This window comes from Vicia villosa, unplaced genomic scaffold, assembly GCF_029867415.1.
Source record: "Vicia villosa cultivar HV-30 ecotype Madison, WI unplaced genomic scaffold, Vvil1.0 ctg.002557F_1_1, whole genome shotgun sequence".
NCBI classification, from domain to species: Eukaryota; Viridiplantae; Streptophyta; class Magnoliopsida; order Fabales; family Fabaceae; genus Vicia; species Vicia villosa.
This window is the reverse complement of record NW_026705968.1, coordinates 230114-253758: the sequence shown is the minus strand read 5'-3', so window position 1 is coordinate 253758 and position 23645 is coordinate 230114. Positions and strand designations below refer to the sequence as shown.

The 23645-nt window shown below is 35.6% G+C and overlaps 2 protein-coding genes across 6 annotated transcripts; one reads left to right on the top strand and one right to left on the bottom strand.

Moving 5' to 3' along the window:
* The first annotated feature begins 5485 nt into the window (after positions 1-5485).
* On the top strand, positions 5486-12209 carry LOC131639213 (uncharacterized). 5 transcript variants are annotated; one of them, XR_009294902.1, is made up of 7 exons: positions 5486-5826; positions 5926-6104; positions 7774-7881; positions 8029-10124; positions 11296-11368; positions 11646-11893; positions 12002-12209. XR_009294902.1 is itself a non-coding variant. In XM_058909714.1 (7 exons), the coding sequence occupies exons 1-6, from the start codon at positions 5730-5732 to the stop codon at positions 11805-11807; spliced, it is 2715 nt and encodes a 904-aa protein (XP_058765697.1). In that variant the 5' UTR covers positions 5486-5729; the 3' UTR covers positions 11808-11842; positions 12002-12209. The 5 variants fall into 5 exon arrangements, 2 of the variants coding, with proteins under 2 accessions (XP_058765697.1, XP_058765698.1); XR_009294901.1 differs by having other exon boundaries at positions 11646-11906; XR_009294903.1 differs by lacking the exon at positions 12002-12209 and adding an exon at positions 10220-10352 and having other exon boundaries at positions 11646-11702.
* A 3235-nt stretch (positions 12210-15444) lies between these two features.
* On the bottom strand, positions 15445-22706 carry LOC131639206 (uncharacterized). Its single transcript, XM_058909706.1, has 15 exons — positions 22541-22706; positions 21872-22292; positions 21647-21740; positions 20664-20850; positions 20316-20571; positions 19200-19415; positions 19012-19098; positions 18785-18919; positions 18349-18462; positions 17983-18230; positions 17803-17883; positions 17195-17426; positions 16783-16881; positions 16478-16663; positions 15445-15784 (listed from the first exon to the last, which is right to left on the bottom strand). Exons 2-15 carry the CDS (start codon positions 22223-22225, stop codon positions 15686-15688), a joined length of 2388 nt encoding a protein of 795 aa, XP_058765689.1. The 5' UTR covers positions 22226-22292; positions 22541-22706; the 3' UTR covers positions 15445-15685.
* Between the last annotated feature and the right edge of the window lie 939 nt (positions 22707-23645).

The window sequence follows — 23645 nt, the reverse complement described above, 5'->3', positions numbered from 1 at the left end:
CTACTTCCGCTACTCAACTCTCAAGCGCACAATACCAAAAACTTCTATCTCTCTTAGCCAAAGAGGACACTATAGGATCATCTGTGAATTTAGCAGGTACCCCCCGCTTTTACTTGTGTCCCTTTTTCTTGGATTATTGATTCTGGCGCTTCAAATCACATATGCACATCTCTTTCTTATTTTTCTTCATATTCACCTGTTCATAAAAATATACTTGTTCAATTACCCGACGGCTCTCACGCGTCCGTGAAACACATCGGCAATATTCATTGCTCGCCGTCACTTACACTCACGAATGTTTATCACATTCCATGTTTCAAATATAATTTATTATCTCTTTCACAATTAACAAAATCAATACATTGTGATATTATTTTCTCATCCTCTGGTTGCATATTTCAGGACCGAGCAACGAAGAAGACGATTGGTCGGGGTAGTGCTCGGAATGGACTCTTCTATCTGAATGAAGAACCACCATTAAATAAAGATGACAAGGATCACTATTGCCTTGACCATCCATCAAGTTCTTTTTTTAGTTTTAAGCAATGTAATAAGGCTGACCTATGGCATTTACGCCTCGGTCACCCATCTATTTCCCGCTTTCAATTTATTGTTAAGAACTCTCCAAATATTAATGCGACTAAAATTTTTGTTTGTGACGTTTGTCCGCGTGCAAAACAATCACGTTTACCTTTTTCTTCAAGAACATCATATTCATCTCATTGTTTTGAGTTAATTCATGTTGATATTTGGGGTCCATTCTTTACTCCATCACACAATGGATGACGATATTTTTTAACAATTGTCGATGATTATTCACGATGTACTTGGTTATATCTCATGCAACATAAATCTGAAACCTTTACTACGCTAATTCATTTTTTAATCAAATCAATCGCCAATTCAACACTAAAATTAATAAAATTAATTCCGGCGATGGGGGTATCTTTCTTCCCCAACTTCAAGCTATTCGTTCCGACAATGGTTCGGAGTTTTTGTCCAAACAAATCCAAACATGGTTCCATGATCATGGCATTATTCATCAACGCAGCTGCGTTGCAACCCCTCAACAAAATGGTGTTGTGGAGCGCAAGCATCGTCATCTTCTCGACGTCGCAAGAGCATTACGTTTCCAAGCGAAATTACCCCTTTCCTTTTGGGGTGAATGCGTGCTCACTGCCGCTTATCTCATAAACAAACTTCCTACTCCCATCCTGAAATATAAATCTCCTCATCAAATTTTACTCGGTTCTCCTCCTTCATACTCATCACTACGTGTGTTTGGATGTCTCTGTTTTGCCAAAAATATGAACATTCAACACAAATTCGATGAACGAGCCAAACCTGGTATTTTTGTCGGTTACCCTTTTAATCAAAAAGGATACCGCATCTACGATATGCACACTCGCAAAATATATGTCTCTCGCGATGTTCAATTTTTTGAAACCATGTTTCCATATCACGACCTTCAAACTCTTTCCATCGCCAACGACATAAGCATCAACACTCAAATCCTTGATTATGAATTTGATGATTCCTCTTCCAACTTATCACCTGCATCAAATATCTCTCCTGGCATTAGTCATCATGATGACACAATTGTGCCCATTCCCACCCCTCAGGATGATAACTCATCGAATATTCCATCCAATATTCCATCCATTCCTGTAGAAACTCCCCAACAACATTCACCTACAGCGATCAATCCTGCAGAATGTCGTTATCCTCAACGTCTTCGTACTCCTTCCGTTCGCCTCACGGACCACGTATGTGACATTAATAATATCACATCACAGAGTGCCTTCCCATTAAAGAATTATTTCTCTTTATCCAATTTGAGCACTTTTCATCGAGCTCTTCTTGTTAACATCATTGAAAATAAAGAACCAACATCTTATTCTCAAGCTATCAAATCAGCTGAATGGCGTGACGCTATGGCTAAATAAATCCACGCCCTTGAATCCAACAACACTTGGGTTTTATCTCCTCTCCCGAATGGTAAAACCGCCATAGGTTGCAAATGGGTATACAAAATTAAATATCACTCTAATGGTACCGTTGAGCGATATAAGGCTCGTTTAGTCGCCAAAGGCTACAATCAAGTACATGGTATTGACTACCATGAAACATTCGCACCGGTTGCCAAACTTATCACGGTTCGACTCCTTCTCTCCATTGCTGCCATTAAAAACTGGCCGTTACATCAGCTTGATGTTAACAATGCTTTCCTCCAAGAAGACCTTAATGAAGAAGTTTACATGAAATTACCACCCGACTTCTCTCATAAAGGGAAATCATGTGTTTGCAAATTAAACAAATCCATCTATGGTCTCAAACAGGCATCCCGTCAATGGTTCTCAAAATTCTCCACCACCCTCATTCAAAAGGGTTTTCATCAATCCATCTCTGATTATAGTCTATTCACTTTCAAAAGTAATCACACGACTATATTTGTACTCGTTTATGTAGATGACATCATCATAACTGGAAATAATGAAGACGCTATCTCCGACATCAAGAAATTTCTCGCCCAGACCTTTTCCATCAAAGATCTTGGAAATCTTTCATACTTCTTAGGCATCGAAGTATCCCGTTCTAAAAAGGGAATATTCTTATGTCAAAGGAAATATACACGTGACATTTTATCCGACTCTGGTATGACTGGTTGCCGACCATCAGATTTTCCTATGGAGCAACACCTCCGTCTACGGCCCAATGAAGGAAGCCCTCTTCCTGATCCGACAATCTATCGTCGCCTCATTGGTCGTCTATTATATTTAACAGTGACACGGCCCGACATCCAATACGCTGTTAACACTCTCAGTCAATTCATGCAATCTCCATGTACAACTCATCTCGATGCGGCCACACGAGTTCTCCGATATCTTAAAGGGAGTGTCGGCAAAGGCTTATTTCTTTCGGCTGGACTACACAGCATGCACCTGTGCGGTGTGAACGAATGCATGTAGTATCACAGGTGTCTGATGGAGCTGGCATTTCAGTTGATGTACCTGCTACACCCGTTCCATCCGGCCTTCTCCATTCGTTCCTGTCAAGGGGCCTTCTCCATTCGTTCCATCTAAGAGGCCTTCTCCATCTACTACTTCATCACGGAGGCCTCGGGATGATGCTGAGGGTTCCTCACAGATGCCCTCCGCCTGCAGACGTCAACGGGGCAGCGCTTCTACTTCTATGCCTATGTCAGTGATGGTCGAGGCAGGATCTCCGGTTCCAGGCCTATCTGGTACTTGGCAGGTCCTGTAGATGCATCCCCGTTGACAGGATATATAGATCATTCAGCTAGGCATATTTGGGAGAGGGAGGTAAATTTTCTTTTGTTATTACTTATTATTTTTTTTATTCAATTTATGACTTTGGTTGAAGGTAACAGTGTTTTTTTTGAAAAATTTCAGGACAAGGATCCCCAGAGGTTCTATAACCACGACCGGAAGATTGACGCTCTCGCGCAGCCTGACGATTTGTGGTTCCCTGATGCACCCGTAACTTCTAGAATGAGGGACCTCTATCAAGTCGGCTTCCAGACAATCCATAATGGGATGCTGATGGCATTTGCAGAGAGGTTGCATCCAGAGACTTCGTCCTTTCATCTTCCTCACGGTGAGATTACCATTACTCTTGACGATATTGTATGCCTCCTGCATCTACCTATCAGAGTTATCCTCCTTAGTCACGGTAGGCTGGCGAAGGAGGAAGCGATGGAGATGTTGATTGAGGAGCTAGGGGTTAATCCTACTGACACACTTGAAGAGGTGGAGAGGACCCGCAAGGCGCACGTGAGGTTTCACTCTTTGCAACGAATATATGATGCAGAGCTTCTTGCGGCACGTGAGGCTGCTGGTGACGAGGCAGAGGCGGATATACATAGAGAGTAGGTGGTGAGATGTTACTTATTATATTTGATAGGCACCTGACTCTTTGTGGACACGAGCTCGACGTACACAGACGTTGTTTACCTGACGTACTTATCGGATATCGCACGTGTCCATGAGTAGAACTAGGCAGTGGCTACACTGGCGTACACCTACCACAGACTCAGAGAGGGTTGTATCCTTATACATTTTCTCAAAGTTTATTATATATTTGTGATAGTATGTTTGATCACCGTGTTTTTTTTCCAGGGTTGTATACTACAACACTTCCCTGACATTATTTCCTGGGGAGGGGTGTCGGGTTACACTAAGACCATGCCGCGTGCCAGAGCCTTCGCCCCCATCAGATGGAACCAGGTGGCAGATCTTTACAGGCGCTGTCTTGACCGCATAGCTGCTGCGGATGTCCACTACGACTGTTGCGCTGATCACCTTGAGACGATTCCGTTTGATGAGATCGTACTATATTATGGATGGTTGGCTGCCAGTTCGACCATCATTGTTCGTTTTCTTCCGGAGTACGTCAAGCGGCTATTCGGCTACCAGTAGACGATACCTCGCCACCCTTCTGACTCCGCTCCTATCGCCATGACTCGTCGACAACTAGATGAGGTCTTTGCATATTAGGAGCACCACATGGTTCATGTCGAGGCTCGCGCGACCACATCAGAGAGGGACTGGAGTTGCGTCGACGGGTACATCACCTGGTACTATAGAGTGTCACACTCATACATGCTTCCCACCACATTTAGATCACCGCCCAAACAAGCCCACAAGGAGAATTTTCGAACTCATCGGGCTCAAATGGACCACACTCAGGATGTTTTTCCTCGGTGTCGTGAGATAGCCGACATGGCGCGGGCAGACATTGCCGACGGTTTATTCCCTAAGGGGTCTGATGGCAGACGTCTAGTGGAGTGTATCATTAGGGTGGCAGATGAGACATATTTTTACAGTAGAAACCGGGCCAGGACAGGTGGGGCACTCGACGGTAGAGGCAGAGTAGCCAACAAACAGCGCGGTGGACGCAAAAGCGGAGGCGGGATCAGAGGCAAAGGAGAGACACAAGATGATGTCCGACACACAGTAGTGATGCATGTGTTTTATTTGATATATTTATTTTGATTTCATTTATGTAAGTTACTTTGACATATGTATTCGACATTATTGGCCGACGATTTATGCGATGTATTTTTTTGACGTTCTATTTACTATTACCTATCAATTGCATTACTTTAATTTACTGTAATTGGGTTTTTCATTGTTGTTATAAAAATTGTTTTTCGGAGTGAAATGTATGTCATTTGAAAATATAGCAGAGTATTCCGTAGGTGCATCTACGGAACACTTTATTTTAACACGTTTTGTAGATGCACCTATGAAAAGAAACAATTTTTAAAAAAATATATATACTTCCGAATATATATCTACGGAAACATGAGACATAATTGAAATTCCGTCAGGTTTGCAAGAGATTCTATCTAATTTAATTACCATTTATTAATTTAATTTCAAAATAATTTAATTAAAATTTCACAGCTTTCTTTGAAAGACTCAATCATAAGGAACACCAATTGCATTCAAATTCAAATTATAATAATTTTAGAGACAAAATCCTTTCTATTTAAATCAATTTTACAATTTAGAATGAATTCGAGAGGCTCCAAACTAGAACCAAACTAAATCAGACTTTCAAAATCGCGTTCTGTTAATTCCATCTAATTCCTCGCAACATTGTTGCTAGCTTTTCTCACAATCGCTTAGTGAACGCGCTTTCCTTGCGTCGAGAACAATCCTCAAACAACGCACAATTCAAAACCACTTAGGTTATAGTCACTCATGGATGATGAACATGAACCATTTTCAGCACTTCCATGGCTTTGGGTAACTGAAGCCCTAGCAGGTTTCAAAGAAATCCCCTTATCCACTTTACAAGGTTCCATCCATTATCCAATCCATTGATTTTCTTAATTTTAACTTTTTTTTTTTGATTTTCAGTTTGGATATATAAATTCATGATTGGTCTCTTTTGTAGGTTTGATTAATGAAGCACCTGTAAGGCGTGATGATTTTTGTGAAAATACAAAGCAATTGGTTGCTTTGAAGTGTTTGGAGGAACTTTATGCTTCGTTTTCTTCTTCAACATTGGATTCTACAGTTGAAATTGATTCTTCGCGAACTTGTGAAGATGTTCTTCAAGAAATATTGCGTGGGGTAAAATAATTTAAAATGTTCAATCTTCTTTCTCTGTTTGATTTATGGGAAAATTGCATGGACCGTTGTTAAAATATGTAAAAATGTCACTTAGTCTGGTCTATGTAGCACTGACACCTCTGAAAAAAAAGTGTGTCTTTGTCAGTGTCGGTGTTTAAAACCGACCGACACTTGTAATTATACCTTTAATTTATTCTCTTTTTTTTTTCAAATTATTACTAGTGTACTTGTGTTTCTGGTGTCCATGCTTCATAACTAGTTTTCAAATGACCGTTAACCTCCATTATTTGTTTTTTTAGTTTACATAAATGACAAGTATGTGTTTGTTTCCGCTTTCAATTGCTGTATCACTGTGCGTCCAGCAGATTCATAAATTCCCTGCTTAGTAAAATTTTAGTTAAAATGGCGTTGGGACATGAGAATTTAATCACAAACTCCAAACCAAACAAGCAATAAAATGTCACTCATGCTCCCTCTTGTCTTCAAATGACCTACCTTATTTGTGTTCATAGTTGACAATGTTTTAAACAAAAGTATGCTGCTGCAATATGCACCGCAGCGTCATAGTATTAGATGTCTCTGACTACAACATTCCACGATTTAGGCCCTATCTGACCGCCATAATCTGCTTTATTGAAGACTGTGATAACAAATTAAAAGCTTTCTATCATTTTCCTAACATATTTTTGTAACATAAAATTTTAAATGCCCTGCCTGCCTTTTCTTGTAAGCAGTAGCAATCGTGGGCCTTACCTGCAATCAGAGGTGTTTCATATGGATTCAGTTCATACTCCTGCAATGAGCAGTATTTTCTTTTTTTATGCAAAATATCATAGAGGGTTCCATTTAGCATGTAGCTATAACGAATTAGACCATAATCTTTTCCTCACCGGAAGGCTCTTATGCGGCCAATAATAATGTACCGAACACTTGGGTTTATTAGCCTCCATGAATTAGTTAAGAAGGGACAGAGAACTTTCATCACTAGTGATATGGACTCTGCTTAATTTTCTACTACTTCAAAACAAAATATAAACTAATCTAGTAACACCAAAACAACAAATATTAAGAATCCAAGAACTATCATCAAAATTGTAAATTTACTGACGCCTTTTTGAATATTCTCGCAGCTGTTGTGCTTCAAATTTTGAGGAAAAAAATTACTGATAAAGCAGAAGCTTGATTCAGCTCTATAGATCTGTTAGTTACAGTCTGCAGAGTTGTAATTAGAAAGCATATGTTTTTCGAGTAAAACTAAGTAGTGAAGAGCATGTTATTAGTCTTTTCAATTTTTAAGTCAATGTTTTCTACTGACTAAAACTTCAAGCAATTGCTTGATCTGGGACTGGGATTGATGCCACGATACTTCTGAGAAATTATGCTTGCATTGTTGTGTTAGAAGCGTTATATCATGTGTTTATTACCTTAGTTGATATAAGATGTAGGTGCTTTATTTACATGATGCATATATATCACCTTACTGTATTTATAATGTATTTACATCAAGTACTATGAATGCTCAAGGATGTGATTGAGTAATATCTCCTTAATTAGTAGCTAATTGATGTCTCTATTCAACTAAGAGATATATTAACATGTGACTTATTCTAACAGTTATGCTAATTGAGTTTGAGATAAAATCTTTTCTTTCTGGTTATATATAAATCAGGTGCCTTCATCAAATCTGAAAATTGCTGGAGCAGAGCTATTGAAATGGGATGTTAACCCATTTATCACACACAAAAGAGCTGACAATGTGAAATGTCACTTAGAGAAGGTGATGAGAGAGTCTTTTTTTCTTTTCTTTTTTTACCTTTTGAGAAATCTAGAAAGAAAAGTAGCTGCTTTGCCCTCTCCCTTTTGAAATTTGTATTGTCTCATTCACGTCTTTTATTTGGTTTGTGCTTCTCATCTTGCTGAATAGCTGAAAGAATCAATATTGGAAGGTACACTGCCACTTACTGATCACTTAAAAGAGAGGAGTGGATTATTCCAAACGAATCGGCCTCATACAGTATGTGTGAATGATGGTAAAAGCAATAATCATTCAGTGAAGGATGTTGGGAACTCCACTTATGCAGAAGACATGGGAGCAAAAGAAAACTCAGTGTCCTTAATATTAGAGGATGGCAACAAATCTTCGAAAGAAGATTTACCTAATAAAAAACGTTTGTCCTCTAAGAGGAATAGGGTTTACTCGGCTGATGAGCATTTAACAAGTTGCTTTAATGAAAAGCAGGCTTGTATAAATGAACGTGATGAACTCTTAAGTAAAAAAAGGATTAAACGTAGTGCATTGACAAATTTTGATTCCAAGAAAGAAAAGCAAGTTTCTCGTCTTGAAAAGGAAGTGTCAGAAAACTCGACTGAAAATGTTCTAATTTCTGAGAATGTAGGGCATCAAACCAAAAAGAAAAACAGGAAAGCTCTGAGTGATGGATCCTTAGAGGCTAGTCATAATAGGTGCTTTGCTTCAAATTTGTGTCTGTCAAGTGGTCAAAATGAAGCCTTTCATGCTGAATCAGATATTGCCTTTAAGGCAACTTTGACGCCTCAGCAGAAAACTTCTGGAGGTAAACCCCTGTCTGAACATGAACCAGATTTGCAACTTAAAGATTTAAATTGTTCCCAGCAGACTGCTAGTAGTGTTAAAGCTCAAGATGATACTGATAATGGCTGTGGGATAGAGATACCAGGTGATACAGTTGCGTACCAAGGTGAAAAGATTAATCTCGTAATGAAAAAGCACAAAAAGAGAAGTCTTGATACAAAGTGTAGCGAAGGTGGTCAATTACTGGTCTGTGAAGCGGTTACTGGCCCATTATTGGTTCCTGAAAGTTGTATTGGTATGACGACCAACATTTATCCTCAGCATACATCTGGAGTTGATCCTTGCCATAAATTTATAGATGAAACTAATGATACTGTAGATGTTGAACCCATTCGAACATATGATGGTAATGCAAATAAAATTCAGCATATGACTAATCAATCTCAAACCCAGCAGCAGGAGCCAAATGTTGCATCTTCAAATGCCTCTCGGAAGCCAGTTGCTAGTGACAAAGCTGTAGTTGATACTGTCAATGATTGTGGAGCAGAGTTATCAAATGATAGTGATGAGCATCACAACGAAAAGATTGATCTTGGAGCCAAAAAAGATGAATTCGTGAACTCCCAGCACACTTTTGGTCAAGATTTGCCAGCAATGACTGAATCGACCAGACAAAATCTTTGCATGAAGTGCAATAAAACTGGACAATTATTGGTTTGTAAAACTACCACTTGTTCTTTGACGGTGCATAAAAACTGCCTGGGTGCATCTGCTCAGTTGGATGCTAAGGGAAACTTTTTCTGCCCATTTTGTGCTTATTCTAACACTATTTCAGAATATCTTGAAGCCAAGAAAATAGCTTCATTGGCAAGGAAAGAATTAGCTATCTTCATTACTAAGGGTATAAGAAAAGAAGCTGTAGAACGTGTTCATAAATCAGGTAGACAAGAATGTACATTTTCAAGGAAGAGTTATAAGTGCGAGCATACTCCGTTAACAGTGAATGAAGAAAATAGAGAAGATCATGCTGGTGAGCATGCAAATAAAGTTGGTAATTTTCCTTTTGAAAGAAGTCAGCAACAAGTTCCTATTTTAGCAGTTCACTCGTCATCCTTCAGAGAAAAGGAAAATGTAAAAAATGGGTTAGCAGGTGATGTAAGAGAAGAGGATGACTGTGAAATGCTGAATGCAAAGAGCTTAACTGATGAAAGAGTTGAAGACAGAGAAATGGAAACTGATCATGTAGGTGGACATGGCAATGAAAAGATTTCTTGTAAGAAGCTAAAGATTGTGTGTGCTAATGAAAGTAATGAAGAAGTTCTACAGAATATGGCAGAGCACAGTATGGATGGAACAGTAGAGCCAGTTTGGGCTCACAATACTGTAAAGGATGAACTTTCTAAAGATGAATCCAAGAAGCGTATTATTTCTAGATACTCCATGAGATTTCGTATGCATGAAGTTCAGAAGTAAGTTCCTACACTTTCCTACCATATATGATAAATTGATAATTGAACTTATTAATTGAGCTGTTAAGGAGTTCTTCTTATCTGATCATGTGCAGTGTTTCAATGTTATTTGGTAAAAATATTTTGATGTTGGAAATTTTGACCCAATTTTCCAATAAATTATTGAAGATGAGTTTACTCAAAGTTTTTCAACTGCATAAATCACTTTAAGGGGGTGTTTGGCTCAAGGTTGGTTTTTCATTCCGGACTCAGAATGGTATGCATAGGAATCTATCAATTCTATATTTGGTTGACTTTGACCATTCATGGGAATGTTATGAACTATTTCTAGGAATCTTCCTTTTTGGGTTTGGACGGAATTACATATTTTCACTATTCTAAAATCATGCCGAATTACTAATCTAGCAAATCAAACTAGGAGGAAAATTGCATTGATGCACACACATCACAACAAAAACCCACAGGTTTTCTCAGTTGAATTCCCTTAATTTGGCCCTGCTTGGACTGGGTTCAACTCCCTTTATTACTCTACCTACGGAATCTTTCCCATTGAGTTTCAATTTTGACTCTTTAAACTTTTCAATTCTATTCTTCGACGAAGATTCTTACTCATTCTGTCAGTTCATGAGGTACCAAAAAGCTAACTCAATGCTCGGCATTGTATCTAATACACCATTATTTGGTCTATTACAAACACTTTTGATAGCCAAATGGAGGGAAATGCGGGAGCAAGATTCAGAAGGAGAGAGAAGGGAAAGAATGAATGGCCTGTTAATCTTTTTGTAGCTTTTCCCGGGTGCCGGGTGGATATATGAAGAAAGTTTGTGTGATCGGAGTGACCATTAATCTAAATCCGTTTTTAGTCATTTAACATGCTATTTTTCTTGAAAGCAACAAAGTCTTCAGGTAAAACAAAAACTACTCCAATGCTGGTAAATTGATCTCTAGGAATGATGTTGTGGAAATCCTAATTAAATATGGCTGCAGAAATTAGTTTTGGGCGGTAATACTTTTTTTCATATTTAAAATCAATGGTGAGAACGTGACGTCCCCAACTCAAGATTCCAGGGAATGCAAAAATAAATCAAATGCCCCCGTCATGGTAACAATTACTTTTGAAGGACTGGAACTATTACAGTCATTCTAATTTGATTGATATTTTGATTCACAGCAAAATCAAAGAAAGCCCTCAGATAAGACGGAAAAAAATCCCATGGACAGTTGAGGAGGAAGAGCTGATACAGGTATTACTTTTCTTCTCTTCATCACTTCTTTGAAGTAGTGACTTTCTAAGCACCCAATTGCATTATGAATCTAAGTGAACATCGTGCTTCATAAATGGATTCCTTTTGCTAGCCCAATTCTTTGATTTAGAAACTTCCTAAATCCTAATACTGCATTAGAAAGTTAAAGGATTTGGATCCTTATATGTGTTTCTTCCAGCTTAAGCTTTATGGCTCGATATCTAACAGTTACTTACGTTTTTTGTTGTTGTAACAATTGCCTGTTTTAACTGTGTAGGAAGGGGTCCAGAAGTTTGGCTCCCGCGACTCAAAACTACCATGGAAGAAAATTTTGGCATTCGGTTCTCACTTGTTTGAGAAGAATGACAGACTTCGTACTCCACAAGATTTAAAGGATAAATGGAAAAACATGTGCAAAGCACACTCAAAATTGAAATAAAAATCTTTATTGGAAGGCGATTTCATATTATTCAGGCAAGTCGGACTGCCTCAGTTCCCCGTTATATTCTTATTGGTTGCAAAGAGGTTGAGAGTTACAGTTAATGACCCTATTTAGCAGAAATTCTTGTTTGCTTCTCTTCTTGTCACTAATATTATCAGCATATCTGATGCATTTCTTCTTTTTCTTACCAGAAAATTTGGCTAGTGGTTCAGCTTGATCCATATACTAACATTGCAACTGATAAAAGAGAATCGTGGAAGTGATGTTAACATGCCATATTTATAAAAAGTTAAATAGCTTGACCATTTGATTGGTGTAAATATTCATAGAACTGGACCTTTTTGTAAAGGTATCAGAGAATAGTGGAATCTCGATCAAATCTATTTTCGGTTTGTTTTACCCAGATGTTTCGAGTAAATTGTTTTTTCAGTTACTATAAGTTTACATAGGTATACATATAGATTGAGAACGCATGCGGGTGATCAAGGTGAAATGTAGGACTTGAAAATGGAAATTGGCTATATATAGGAAGTTGACCATAAATATACACCATATTTCCATGTAACGTGTTCATCTAACTTGTTCTTCCATTGAATCGAAATTCGGTTCATCGACACGGTCTCTTGGAGGAAGGTAAGAGCATCTTCAATACATGTTGTTTAATGCATATGTAGAAGTTGTTAGTTCCGTACGTTTTTAGCGTGACATTCCCGTTGCTTAATTTTGTGTGAAAGTGTCATGTTTATCATTAAAAAACTATATATATATATATATATATATATATATATATATATATATATATATATATATATATATATATATATATATATATATATATATACACACGCGCACGTGCTTAGAGGTTGCTTATAATTAATTAGTTTAAGCAATCAAATTAATTAATTCTGACCAGGACATCAATGTCCTCTCATCCTAAATGTGTTTATGTCAACAGAAAATAAAATAGAGTGATACATTCACTCTCTTCAAAAAAGAAAAGAAAGAGTTTTGTTTTTTTGTTTTTGATTAGATTGATTTTCTTTCTGATTATTCTATCAGAAACGAAAATGGCAATTTCTTGTCCATCTTTATGGGGTGAATCACATTTTTAGGGGGACTTGGATCCTCTCCTTCAGTTTATTCTCTCCAACTATCTCCTTCACACTTATCTCTCTATCTCTCTCTAATATTTTCTCTCTCTTCTTCTTTTTATCATTTTTCTTAATACCATTAATTTAATTACACTTGCTTTTAGTGAAGGAGAGAAAAGGAGGGAAGGAGAGGATCCATGGTGTTTTTAGGGTGTGTTTTTAGGGTGTGTTTCGTTGGGGATAAATGGAGAGAAAGAGGAAATATTTAATAATTTATGTGTTTGGTTTAAATTCTAAGAGCATATGAGAGGTAGATGGAGGAGATCAAAATGCCTCCTGAGTCATTTTTTTCTATTTTAAACAAAAAATTTCATCTTTTTTATATTTATTGTATTTTTTATATCTTATTATTATTATTATTATTATTATATGTTTTAAGTTTTTTTTATTTTATTTTATATATTTTTATGTTACTTTTTCATTATTGTAATATCTTTGTTAGATTTTATTGTATTCGATAATTTCGTTAAAATTATATATTATTAACGTTGTGTTTTTATAAAATCTTTTGTAATGTTTTTAGATTGAATACTTTATATTAGATTAATATCATTTTACCCCGGTAATATTATTTTTTTGGATTACCTCTTTATTTTTTTTAGATTCCTCCCCTAAGTGTACAAATTAAACACTGAATTTGGAGGTAAATAAAAAAAAATATTATAGGGGTAACTTGTGCACTTAAGGGGCAAAAAACATAGATTTTAACGTTTCAAGGGGATGATCCAAAAAATTCTTTTACAGGGTTAAGCGAATTTCGTCTATCTTATAGGGAATATTGTATATTCACATATATTTCGTCAATAAATTTGTATTTAAATTATAAATTATAAATATCGTAAAATTTCAAGGATAAAAAAGTAAATTAGTTTTAAAATACCTCCCCCCTTTGTGAACCAAACATATTTGTAAATAAATTTTCTCCCCTCTCCTTCCCCCTTCATATTTTGAATCAAAAATATATGTAATTGAAATCTCTCCCCTCTCCTTTCCCCTCCTCTTCCCTCTTATAGGGAATATTGTATATTCACATATATTTCGTCAATAAATTTGTATTTAAATTATAAATTATAAATATCGTAAAATTTCAAGGATAAAAAAGTAAATTAGTTTTAAAATACCTCCCTTCCCTTTGTGAACCAAACATATTTGTAAATAAATTTTCTCCCCTCTCCTTCCCCCTTCATATTTTGAATCAAAAATATATGTAATTGAAATCTCTCCCCTCCTTTTCTCTCCCCTCTCCTTTCCCTTCCTCTTCCCTCTCCTTGATAAAAATTTCTCCCCTTCCCTCGATTGAACCAAACGGACCCTTAAAAACCCATAATTGTTCTTGAAAATTTTCGAAAAATGCATCTCCGAACGCACCATAAATCATTTTTGCCAAAGTTCAGTTCGAAGATGCATCTTTGAATATTTCTGAGGTGTATTTGATGGTGCACCTCTGAAAACATCCATGAACCCATTTTCCAAGCGTTTTTCAATGAGAATTATCATTTAATCATTCAGTGAAACTTTCAGAGATACATCTTTGAAAATGTCAAGCGGAAAATTGAATATATCACCTTGCATGATCATCTCTCCCATACTTTATTCATCCTCCATAACCTAAAATCTTTAAATAAAAACTTTCATTCTCAATCAACTTTTCGACTCCAAATCATCATTATTGTATTTTATCACATCAAAGAGAGTAAAAGACGATACAATTTAAGGTAAAATTCATTCATTTTATACCTCATTGCTTGGATTAATTTTGTTCTTGAGCTGGAAATATAAGATAAATCTCTGAATTTACCTGCTATATGTTTCGGAGATGCATATCTGAATTTGTTTGTTAGTGTAATTTTTTAACCGTTTTTCTTTTTGGTTCGAATTAGATATGGTACACCTCAATATGTTTCTCAAAGCTACTGTAAGTAATGATGCAAAATCTGATGAAGTGAAGAATGATGTTAAATCGGATGAGGTGTAGGATGATGTTAGACCAGTTGATGCCGAGATAGATGTTGGTCAACATTTTACAAATAAACAACTATTTACTGCTCGTGAACATATGCTTGAATTGGTCCGTATGGTGGCCAAGAAATTGGGGTTTAACATTATAATTGGAAGGTTTGACAATGGTTCTAACCAAAAAACAAGCATTTGTAACCATAAGATGCGAGAGAAGTGGCACGTATGTTCCAGCAATTCAGAAGTTGAAACGTGATAACACTGGATCAAGAAAATATTAGTGCCCGTTTAAACATAATTTCCACATACATTCACTGATATTACCAGCATAGCAGGAACATCCACCGCAACGAAAAACATGCAAAAATATGATTAGATATTTATCTCTCTCTCTCTCTCTCTCTATATATATATATATATATATATATATATATATATATATATATATATATATATATATATATATATATATATATATATATATATATATTGTTTACATTACTATTGCATATAGTTATTAAACTCTATTAAATTTCTAATTAATTCAAAATGGATGCACACTAGTTATTTTACAATTCGACAGTGTGAAATCCTAAGACACAAACGCAAAATCACTCGAGAAACACTTTTACATACACACACTTTATGTGAGAGGGAAAAAAGAATCATGTATGTTCACTCTGGTTGAATGATTTACTGCACTGCACTGATAATGGTAACATAATATAAGAACTTGACCTTCACCTTGTAATTCACTGCCTTTACTCTTCAGTTGGTGTTTACCACACACTGGTTAGGTAATCCAAACTTCTTGTTGTGGCGAACTTGTTTCCTCCAAGGGTCATTGTGTAACTTGTAATGCAAAACCTTGTTTGTTTTGATACCAAAAAAAATTTTAGTCAAAAAGTGAAATACAGCCTAACACACCAATAAATTGCATAGTAAACTACTTTCTGATTTGCAAGTAATGTTAATGACACAGCATCATGCTACTACTCTCTAGGCTTGAGAATCATGACATGTAGTGTTACATAAAATGTAATGAATCTTTTGTTATAATTGGACTAAGGGTAGTTTAATTCTATTTATATTTTATTATATATTCTCGTTGTAACCCTTATTTCATAAGTTCTTTCTCTTTTGCTACTCTAATTATATATTCTCTCTGTAACCCTTATTTCATAAGTTCTTTCTCTTTCTATACTCTATCATCTCTATCGTTAATAATTGCTACGAGATATAAGGTTTACGCTAAAAATTATTAACAATTTTAACATTGGCTTTTTTTTGAAAAAAAAAAACATCTAGCTGCTAATACCTAGCAAAGTGCAACATCAAATCTATAATAGTTTAAGGTGAATTCTTATCTACCCATCACAAAATGTTGGGTAAAGTTACCTTCAATGTAAAATTTCTTGGAAACAACAAAAAATTGTACTATTTTATAATTAATTAAATGTGTTAAAATTAAATGAAACCTTGTGATTGGTTGAAGGTACATTACCCAACTTTTTATGATGGGTAGAGAAGTTGTCCCCATAGTTTAAAGAAAATACATACTTGTATTAAAGTTGTGGTGACATCATCCTCTGTCAATTTTAAGAATTCAACTGCCCAATCATCAACATGTCCAAACACAGCTTTTTGCCTTTCAGCTTCAAGCAAAATAGAATCGCGATACAAGAATCTTTGCCAGATTTTCTGAACATTTGCTAGCTTCAAATTGATTTCTGTTTCATTGAACCCCTGCAAATCACAAACCATTCATACAATCTTCTTGCCTGAGATGACAACTAATGGATTTATATTGTATTATCAACTATGCAATCTAAAAAGAAAGGCAGGGGGGAGGGGGGAATGAGTACCCGAAGAATCTTTATCATGTTGGGAATTTCTTCTTCTGATATTCGAACGGCAAAGCTATCATAGTTGAGTACATTTTCATATGGTAAGAAAATCCCATCCTACAGAACAAAGAAACAAAACAGCAAAAGGTATACAGTTACCATCAATGATAATTTCAATTCAGTCATTTAGTAACAGATTAACAACATGAGGAAGATAGCTTCAATTAGCCTCTTTTATCACTAATCAATGGACATGATTCATACTTAGAGTACTTACAATAAGTAAAGCCACAAAACTATCAAGATGAAACACAAACTATTTCAAATTTTCTTGGTTGTGAAAAAGCTTGCTAGCAATAGAGTTAATGACTTTTAAATTGTTTGCTGCGAGAAAAATAATAATGTAAAAAAAAGGGGGAAATCCTATTACCTGAATTACCACAGGAATGCATCCTTGCAAAACACTGTCTTCCATTCGTCCACTCCAACCATCACCAGGAAGCACGCCACAGAAAACAGAACTTGATATATCTGCATGATAGTTATCAGAACGTACTGGGGTCATGATGACATCTTCTGCATGTTGTTTCCCTAGTTTTCCATCCTTGTTGGGGCTTGATCCAAACTCCTTTGCCAACTTCTGTCTTATACCCATACTATACCTGCATCATTTTTTAAACCAGGGTCTTCTATAACAGATGCAAAAAATATATCAACTTAGCAAGATCTAAAGTAAGACTTTAACTTTGTAACCTCAAGGGACATAGTTCAAATTTCTTCGGAGACAGTTGTAAAAATATCATTAATGCCACTATATTTAATAATAATTTTCCTCTTTTCAATTTTTTTATAAAGAAAAAAACCTCAGTTGACCAACAATACCCAAAAATGTTTGTTCAGAAAAAGTGAGGGAAGTTATGCCAATTTCATTCGAAACTTCAGACAACAGGATATCAAGGTTACTAACTAGAGACAATGAATATTCTTTAAACACAAAACCTCTATCATAATAAAACTATAGTTTTCTAGTAAACATACGAGTCTTCTGGTCTTCCTTGAGGGTAAGCTGGTCCCAAATTCCCATTGAAGAAAAACAGTGTCTTTCGCTTTTCTCGAGGCCTGAAAAAAATCATACCATGGTTGCATTCAATTTCGAGAACTACGTAAATAGAACAGTAACTTCAAGCATGACCAGGAAAAGCAACTAAAATCTGATACCGGGCCCAAAATTTTGAAGCCAACACATTAGCATCAGGAACTTTCCAAGCAGGAAGCACGAGATCTTTGTCAGGGTCAAAGCATGGATGAATGCCTCTCATATGAGTTGAAATCTCATCCCAGTTATCAGCCCAATAGGCTGTGGTTGAATGGTTATGTTTTGTATTTGTGTTTCCCCAATGTACTAACATCATGCTGTTCCATATTTCCTTAGGAGCATAACAAGCACCTTCATCCCATGAAAAAAACTGCCTTCACATACAAAAGCGGAGCTATTAGCATCTTCTACTTACAAGCAAATACAGTTAACTTTACTTCTTAGAAAACTCTTCAATACATAGGAAAAACAATTCTCCTAGTACATACCCAGATGTGGTCCCTTCCTGATGAGCGATTCCAATAAGGATATTGCTCAACAATGTGAGAATATGCACTCTTATAATATTCTAAAGTCAGCGAGCTCCTCAACCCCTTATGCCTCTGAACTTGTTCAAGAAAAAGTGAGAAACATTATAGGTATCCAACACTACAAAGATGTATCCAATTATATATTCCAAAACGGGATTTACAATCCAAGAACGACATAGTCTAAGCATTTATGAAAGTAAGAACAAACAGGTAACAAATGACTAGAAAGCAAATCCATGCACATCATAGCATTGCTAACATACACAGGCATGAAACAATACATCACAGATGCAGTCTATTTAATAGATGTCCCATATACAGTAACCAATGAGTCAATGAGCAGTGCACATTCTACAGATCTATTCCAGTAAATATAGCAGTTAATAAAATATACCTGCATACTCAAGTGAGGAGCATCGTCGGCCCGAGTTATGATGCATGAATCAAGGACAGGAACAAAGAAAAAATCTGCTTCTTCACCATTTAGTGTTCGATGTGGACTAGCTAACAAACTCTCATAAATTGCCATCTGCAGAGATGCAGGCATGGGGCATAAATATACTGCAGAAGAAGTAAAACTTTACCAGCTGAAGTGCTCCTAAAATAAAATTCATGGAATACCTGAGCTCCGTACAGGTGCTCCATCCATACGGTTGCATTATTGCCATCATAAATTCTATTTACACACTCTAACTTGAAATGACGTCCCTATAATAACCAAAAAGAATAAAATAAATAAAAAAATAGAAAAACCTAAAAACAAACTTATCAAATGTAATCATGAGAATTGACACTTGGAAAATCCTCACCTCCAATAGTAGGCTGTTGTACTCAGCAGGCAAATCGTAAAGATATATAAGAGGCCTTTTCTTTGCCACCACTGCATTAAGATTGATTATTTTTTCACTGGCATGAATATTGTCAGGAACGTCAAGCCGAGCAGGACGAAGCCAAGTAGGCCACTCTCTTATAGAAGATATCACAGATGGAGTGCTGCAATCTGCTCCATACCAGCCATTGTCACACTGAAAATATGCCTATATTCAATTTATCTATTGATACTGAGTGGAAATGAGCAGTGTTAAACCTCCGAAAATAAACAGCATGCAGCTTATCTACAGAAATCGAATGTAAACAGAATAGGACTTCTGTTGCACAGAATGAAAGTAGTTTCATTATATCCTACTGATGTTGTCCTTGAGAGACATCTGTCAGATTTAAAGCATTTCCTGGTAGTGTTATAGTTTGTTCATGTTCTGTTTTGGGTTCTTTCTGCTTCTTATGTCTTATTATTGGTTGAATGGTTTTGTATTCTTCTATTCTATATTTATTTTACGTTGTCCCAATTGAAGAATGTTAAAATTGGGGACTCGGGCAACTTATTAAATTGTTAAAGTTTCAGTTTAATTTAAAATTTTATTTATTAAGTAAAGCAACCTTTTAGAGTTGATGAATTAAGGGAGTTTACAAAAGTACCATGAGTTTGCATAGACTCTAGCGTTTGACATCCTGACTGATACCATAAATCATAAATGCACGCAAATTGAACAGTGCCTTTGGAAGGTATCCTCAGTTGTAAGCATATGTTATTTGTTTCAAGGTTTTTAATCCCTCATCAACCATCCATTTTTATCTTTTTCATTTCCTTTCTTCCAGGTTAATACTCCTCCATTTTCAGGTTATCTGATTTCTAATTAATGATATGTAGTCAGCAGCAATATTCAAGAGACGAGACTTTTTCATAATGAGCCTAAAACTTGAGAAAAAAAATACTTCGCTAAATAAGTTTAGATAGTAATTTGTTTACCACCAGTCAATCCTAGGGCTGCAAAGCAAAACAATAGATGGCTAAAAAAGTATTTATTCTTCTAGTAAACAATTGAAACACCAAACATAGGTGTGAGATTATTAAACAAAAGAATCACCTGACAAAATCCACCACGACACTGGCCATGTCCAGAGCACTGATTAATGCAAACAGATTGAACAGACACTTCACAGAATCGTCCCCAAAGACCATCATATTTGCAATCACATTCCTCTTTGAATTTTACCTTGCCAGCATATGCTCCGACTGGGTCTACATTACACCAACCTAGTATACTACTATTAGTTGTGAACACATCTTGATCAACTATTGTCCAATTCACTAATTTGGGACCACCAGGTTCAGAAGGTGGACTGAAACAGATTTAAGGTGTGTGACTTGAATTGGATATTGAGAAAAAATATTGGCGAATGAAACACGATACTAGTAATTCAACTTTACTTACTTAAATTGAAACCCACATGTCTCTGCCAATGGCCGAGATGGATATTTTGTTCCTTCTCCACAGAAGCACATTGCCCTTGTTTTGTCGCAGTTGGCTGGGCAAATTGATACAACCCATCGGCCAAATGGCTCCACTGGTGATCCTGGGAAGTTGCATTCTAACTCCAGTTTGTCGGTGCATCCATCCCCTGCCACCTCAGAAAATAATATGAATTTCCAAACCAAATAACAAATCATGTTTTGTTGCAATCATCGAACATATTCTGAAAATGGTAGCATAGCAACAAGTTATAAAATAATAGTTTTCTTCTTTGTCTTGTTTAAAAAATGTTTGTGTACCAGAAAAAAATCATTACATTATATAATCAAATCTGATATATCCTACAAGATTTAGGGAATTCAAAATTGTGAAAACAGATACGTCTGATTTAGCAACTCCCTTTTTGCACTCTCATCCCAACTTCCTTTCTAGCATAAAAAGTGAAAGCTTTGCTATGGATATGAAAAATTAAATTTAAAATTTGCTTCCCACTTATTAAGCACTAGAAGAATCTTACATTTAAATGTGTCACGGTTTTAAATCAAATATAAAAATAATAGTTCGAGACCCAAAAAAGGTAACATGTCAGCCATATTAGTTGGTGGAATTAATGTTGCAGTATCTAGCAAAACCTCCAAAGCACTAATCTAATAAAAACTCTTCATTAAAGAAAATGATTTTCGGTATGTTTGGGGTTTAAAAATACTCAGTACGTCCTTAGCATGTTTATTGTGCTTGATTTAGAAGTTACAAAAGAATGTGTGACTGTCAGTGTACTAATAAACTCTACAGTTCTGATCGCGGTATTAAGAGAGATGATAAATGATATGTGAAAGCTAGAAATACAAGTTTTAACAAATGAGTTATCTTCTACTATTTGCATCTTCTAATCAAGCATTATGTACCTAGTCAATAAAATGAATGTAGGAGGGAACAGAACTAACCAGCATAACCATGAAAGCATCGACATTGTCCCAACTCTCGATTACAAACTCCCAGACCACTGCAGTCATTTTTGCAGTCATTTCCACCTATTATCTGTAGCCAATCATGTTACAAAGCAGAGAAATTTTACTTCTGGTAACCACAAATTTACTCGATGCCAATAACAACCATAAAAGTTCAGCATAAATTTCTGAAATAACAACTTGGAAAATCACTTGTCTCACCTCAGAAACGTTGATTTCCTTTGTAACAGAATCACAACCTGCAAGCCACCGACCAATCTCATCCTTCCACGGCGCACCCTTATAAGCAACCGAACCATGCAAATCACCCGGGAACCGAATCTTCAAATCAATCAGAGGTTCATCCCAACCACGCTTACTTATCAACTCCACCGATGCATTACTCGAAACACAGGAATTCGAAGCTAGCTTAAAATAATCTAAAGACGGCGTCAACGGAAACAAAAACAAATGAACTACAGAAGCCAATGCCAAAACCGAAGCAATGGTTGCGGCAAGAGACCAAGAACACCTCCAGGTTTTCATGGAGAACAAATCTAACAGGTCTCTTGCCATTCGCAAAACCGAATCACTACAAAACAATAATCTTATCTATTTCATCAATCTCTCTTGACATCATAACCTGAAAACATCAAAAATCAACAATCAACAGTAAAATAACAGTATAGAGTATAGTATCTTCCTTACAATGACAGTAATCAGAATCACATAACCCTAACCATAACTATAACAAACAGTGATAATTTAGAACTACTATTACAAAACCCTAGTTAAGTATTGAAGAAAAGAATAAAAATAGAAATTGAATAAAAAAATGAAATAATGATAGATGATAATGTGAGTTCTGACATTAGCGTAGTGAAGACTCACATTTCACGGATCTGAATCGAAAACAGAGAACCTCATTCATTGAGCAATGTTGAATTGAAGAATAGTGTAATGAGAAGAAGATGGGTAATTTTTTGAGTTTGGGATATAAAAAATATCTAAAGGGAGGGTGATACTGATGATGATTTTGGTCAATGGTATGAGAAAACTTGCGTCATTTATTACTTTGTAGAAATCACGTTCAATTATATAGAGGGGAGGGGACCACTGAGTTGTAGATTCTGTTATAGTGTTACTATATGTAATAATAATGTAATAATAAATGTAACATTCTCTTCGCTGAGTTTGGGTTCTAAAATTAAGAACTTTGACGCCTCACCAAAAATGTAATGGCGCCGGCAGTTAATTATAGGTGCCGGCAGTTAATTATAGACATCGTTAATTTATTTAAAATATTTAACTTTTGATTTAATTTTTTTTAAGTGAATATATTTAAATAATTATGATGTAATGATGGTGTAAAAGTACATGACAATTAAACTCTTTTTATATTCAAACATATTTAATAATATTTACTATTAATTTTTTAATAATATTTAAATTTATTTAATTATTTAATTTTTTTTAAAATAGCATCCAAATACATTTAAATATCATTAAAATATGTTTGACTCCATAAAATAAAAATTTGATTTATGATTTATGATTTAAATGTAGTTTTCTAATAAAATAGAAATCTATCAAAATATTATTAAAATTTTGAAAAAAAAAATTATTAAAAATGTATAAACATTAAATATTCAAATTTATTTAAATATGTAATTTTTTATAAGAATATTCAAGCATATTTGATATTTTTTAATAATATTCAAACATATTTGAATTTTTTTAAAGTACAAATTGGTCCGCTGGGAACTTTTGGGTCGACTTTATCAACCTCGTCCAGCTCTGAGTCGACCACATCAATCCCGGCCAACAATCAAAGAAAGCTCTCACTCCTTCTAGAATATTTCTAATACGCGAAGATTATCATTCTAACCATCACCAAATATCTTAGTTGCAAATGCATCCAACGACTCTCTACAATTCACTCTTAATTAATAGTGAGTTAGTTATTTCTTCTCTGCCGTATAGAAAGAATGCGCCA

Excerpts from the sequence above, each read along its gene's own strand:
- LOC131639213 (XM_058909714.1), top strand. The coding sequence starts at position 5,730 with ATGGATGATGAACATGAACCATTTTCAGCACTTCCATGGCTTTGGGTA. Across the intron at positions 5,827-5,925 it reads CCCCTTATCCACTTTACAAG|GTTTGATTAATGAAGCACCT; the intron begins GTTCCATCCATT and ends TCTCTTTTGTAG. Across the intron at positions 6,105-7,773 it reads TTCAAGAAATATTGCGTGGG|GTGCCTTCATCAAATCTGAA; the intron begins GTAAAATAATTT and ends TATATAAATCAG.
- LOC131639206 (XM_058909706.1), bottom strand. The coding sequence starts at position 22,225 with ATGGCAAGAGACCTGTTAGATTTGTTCTCCATGAAAACCTGGAGGTGT. Across the intron at positions 18,920-19,011 it reads AGCACCTGTACGGAGCTCAG|ATGGCAATTTATGAGAGTTT; the intron begins GTATTCCATGAA and ends GCATCTCTGCAG. Across the intron at positions 18,463-18,784 it reads CTCCTCACTTGAGTATGCAG|AGGCATAAGGGGTTGAGGAG; the intron begins GTATATTTTATT and ends GAACAAGTTCAG.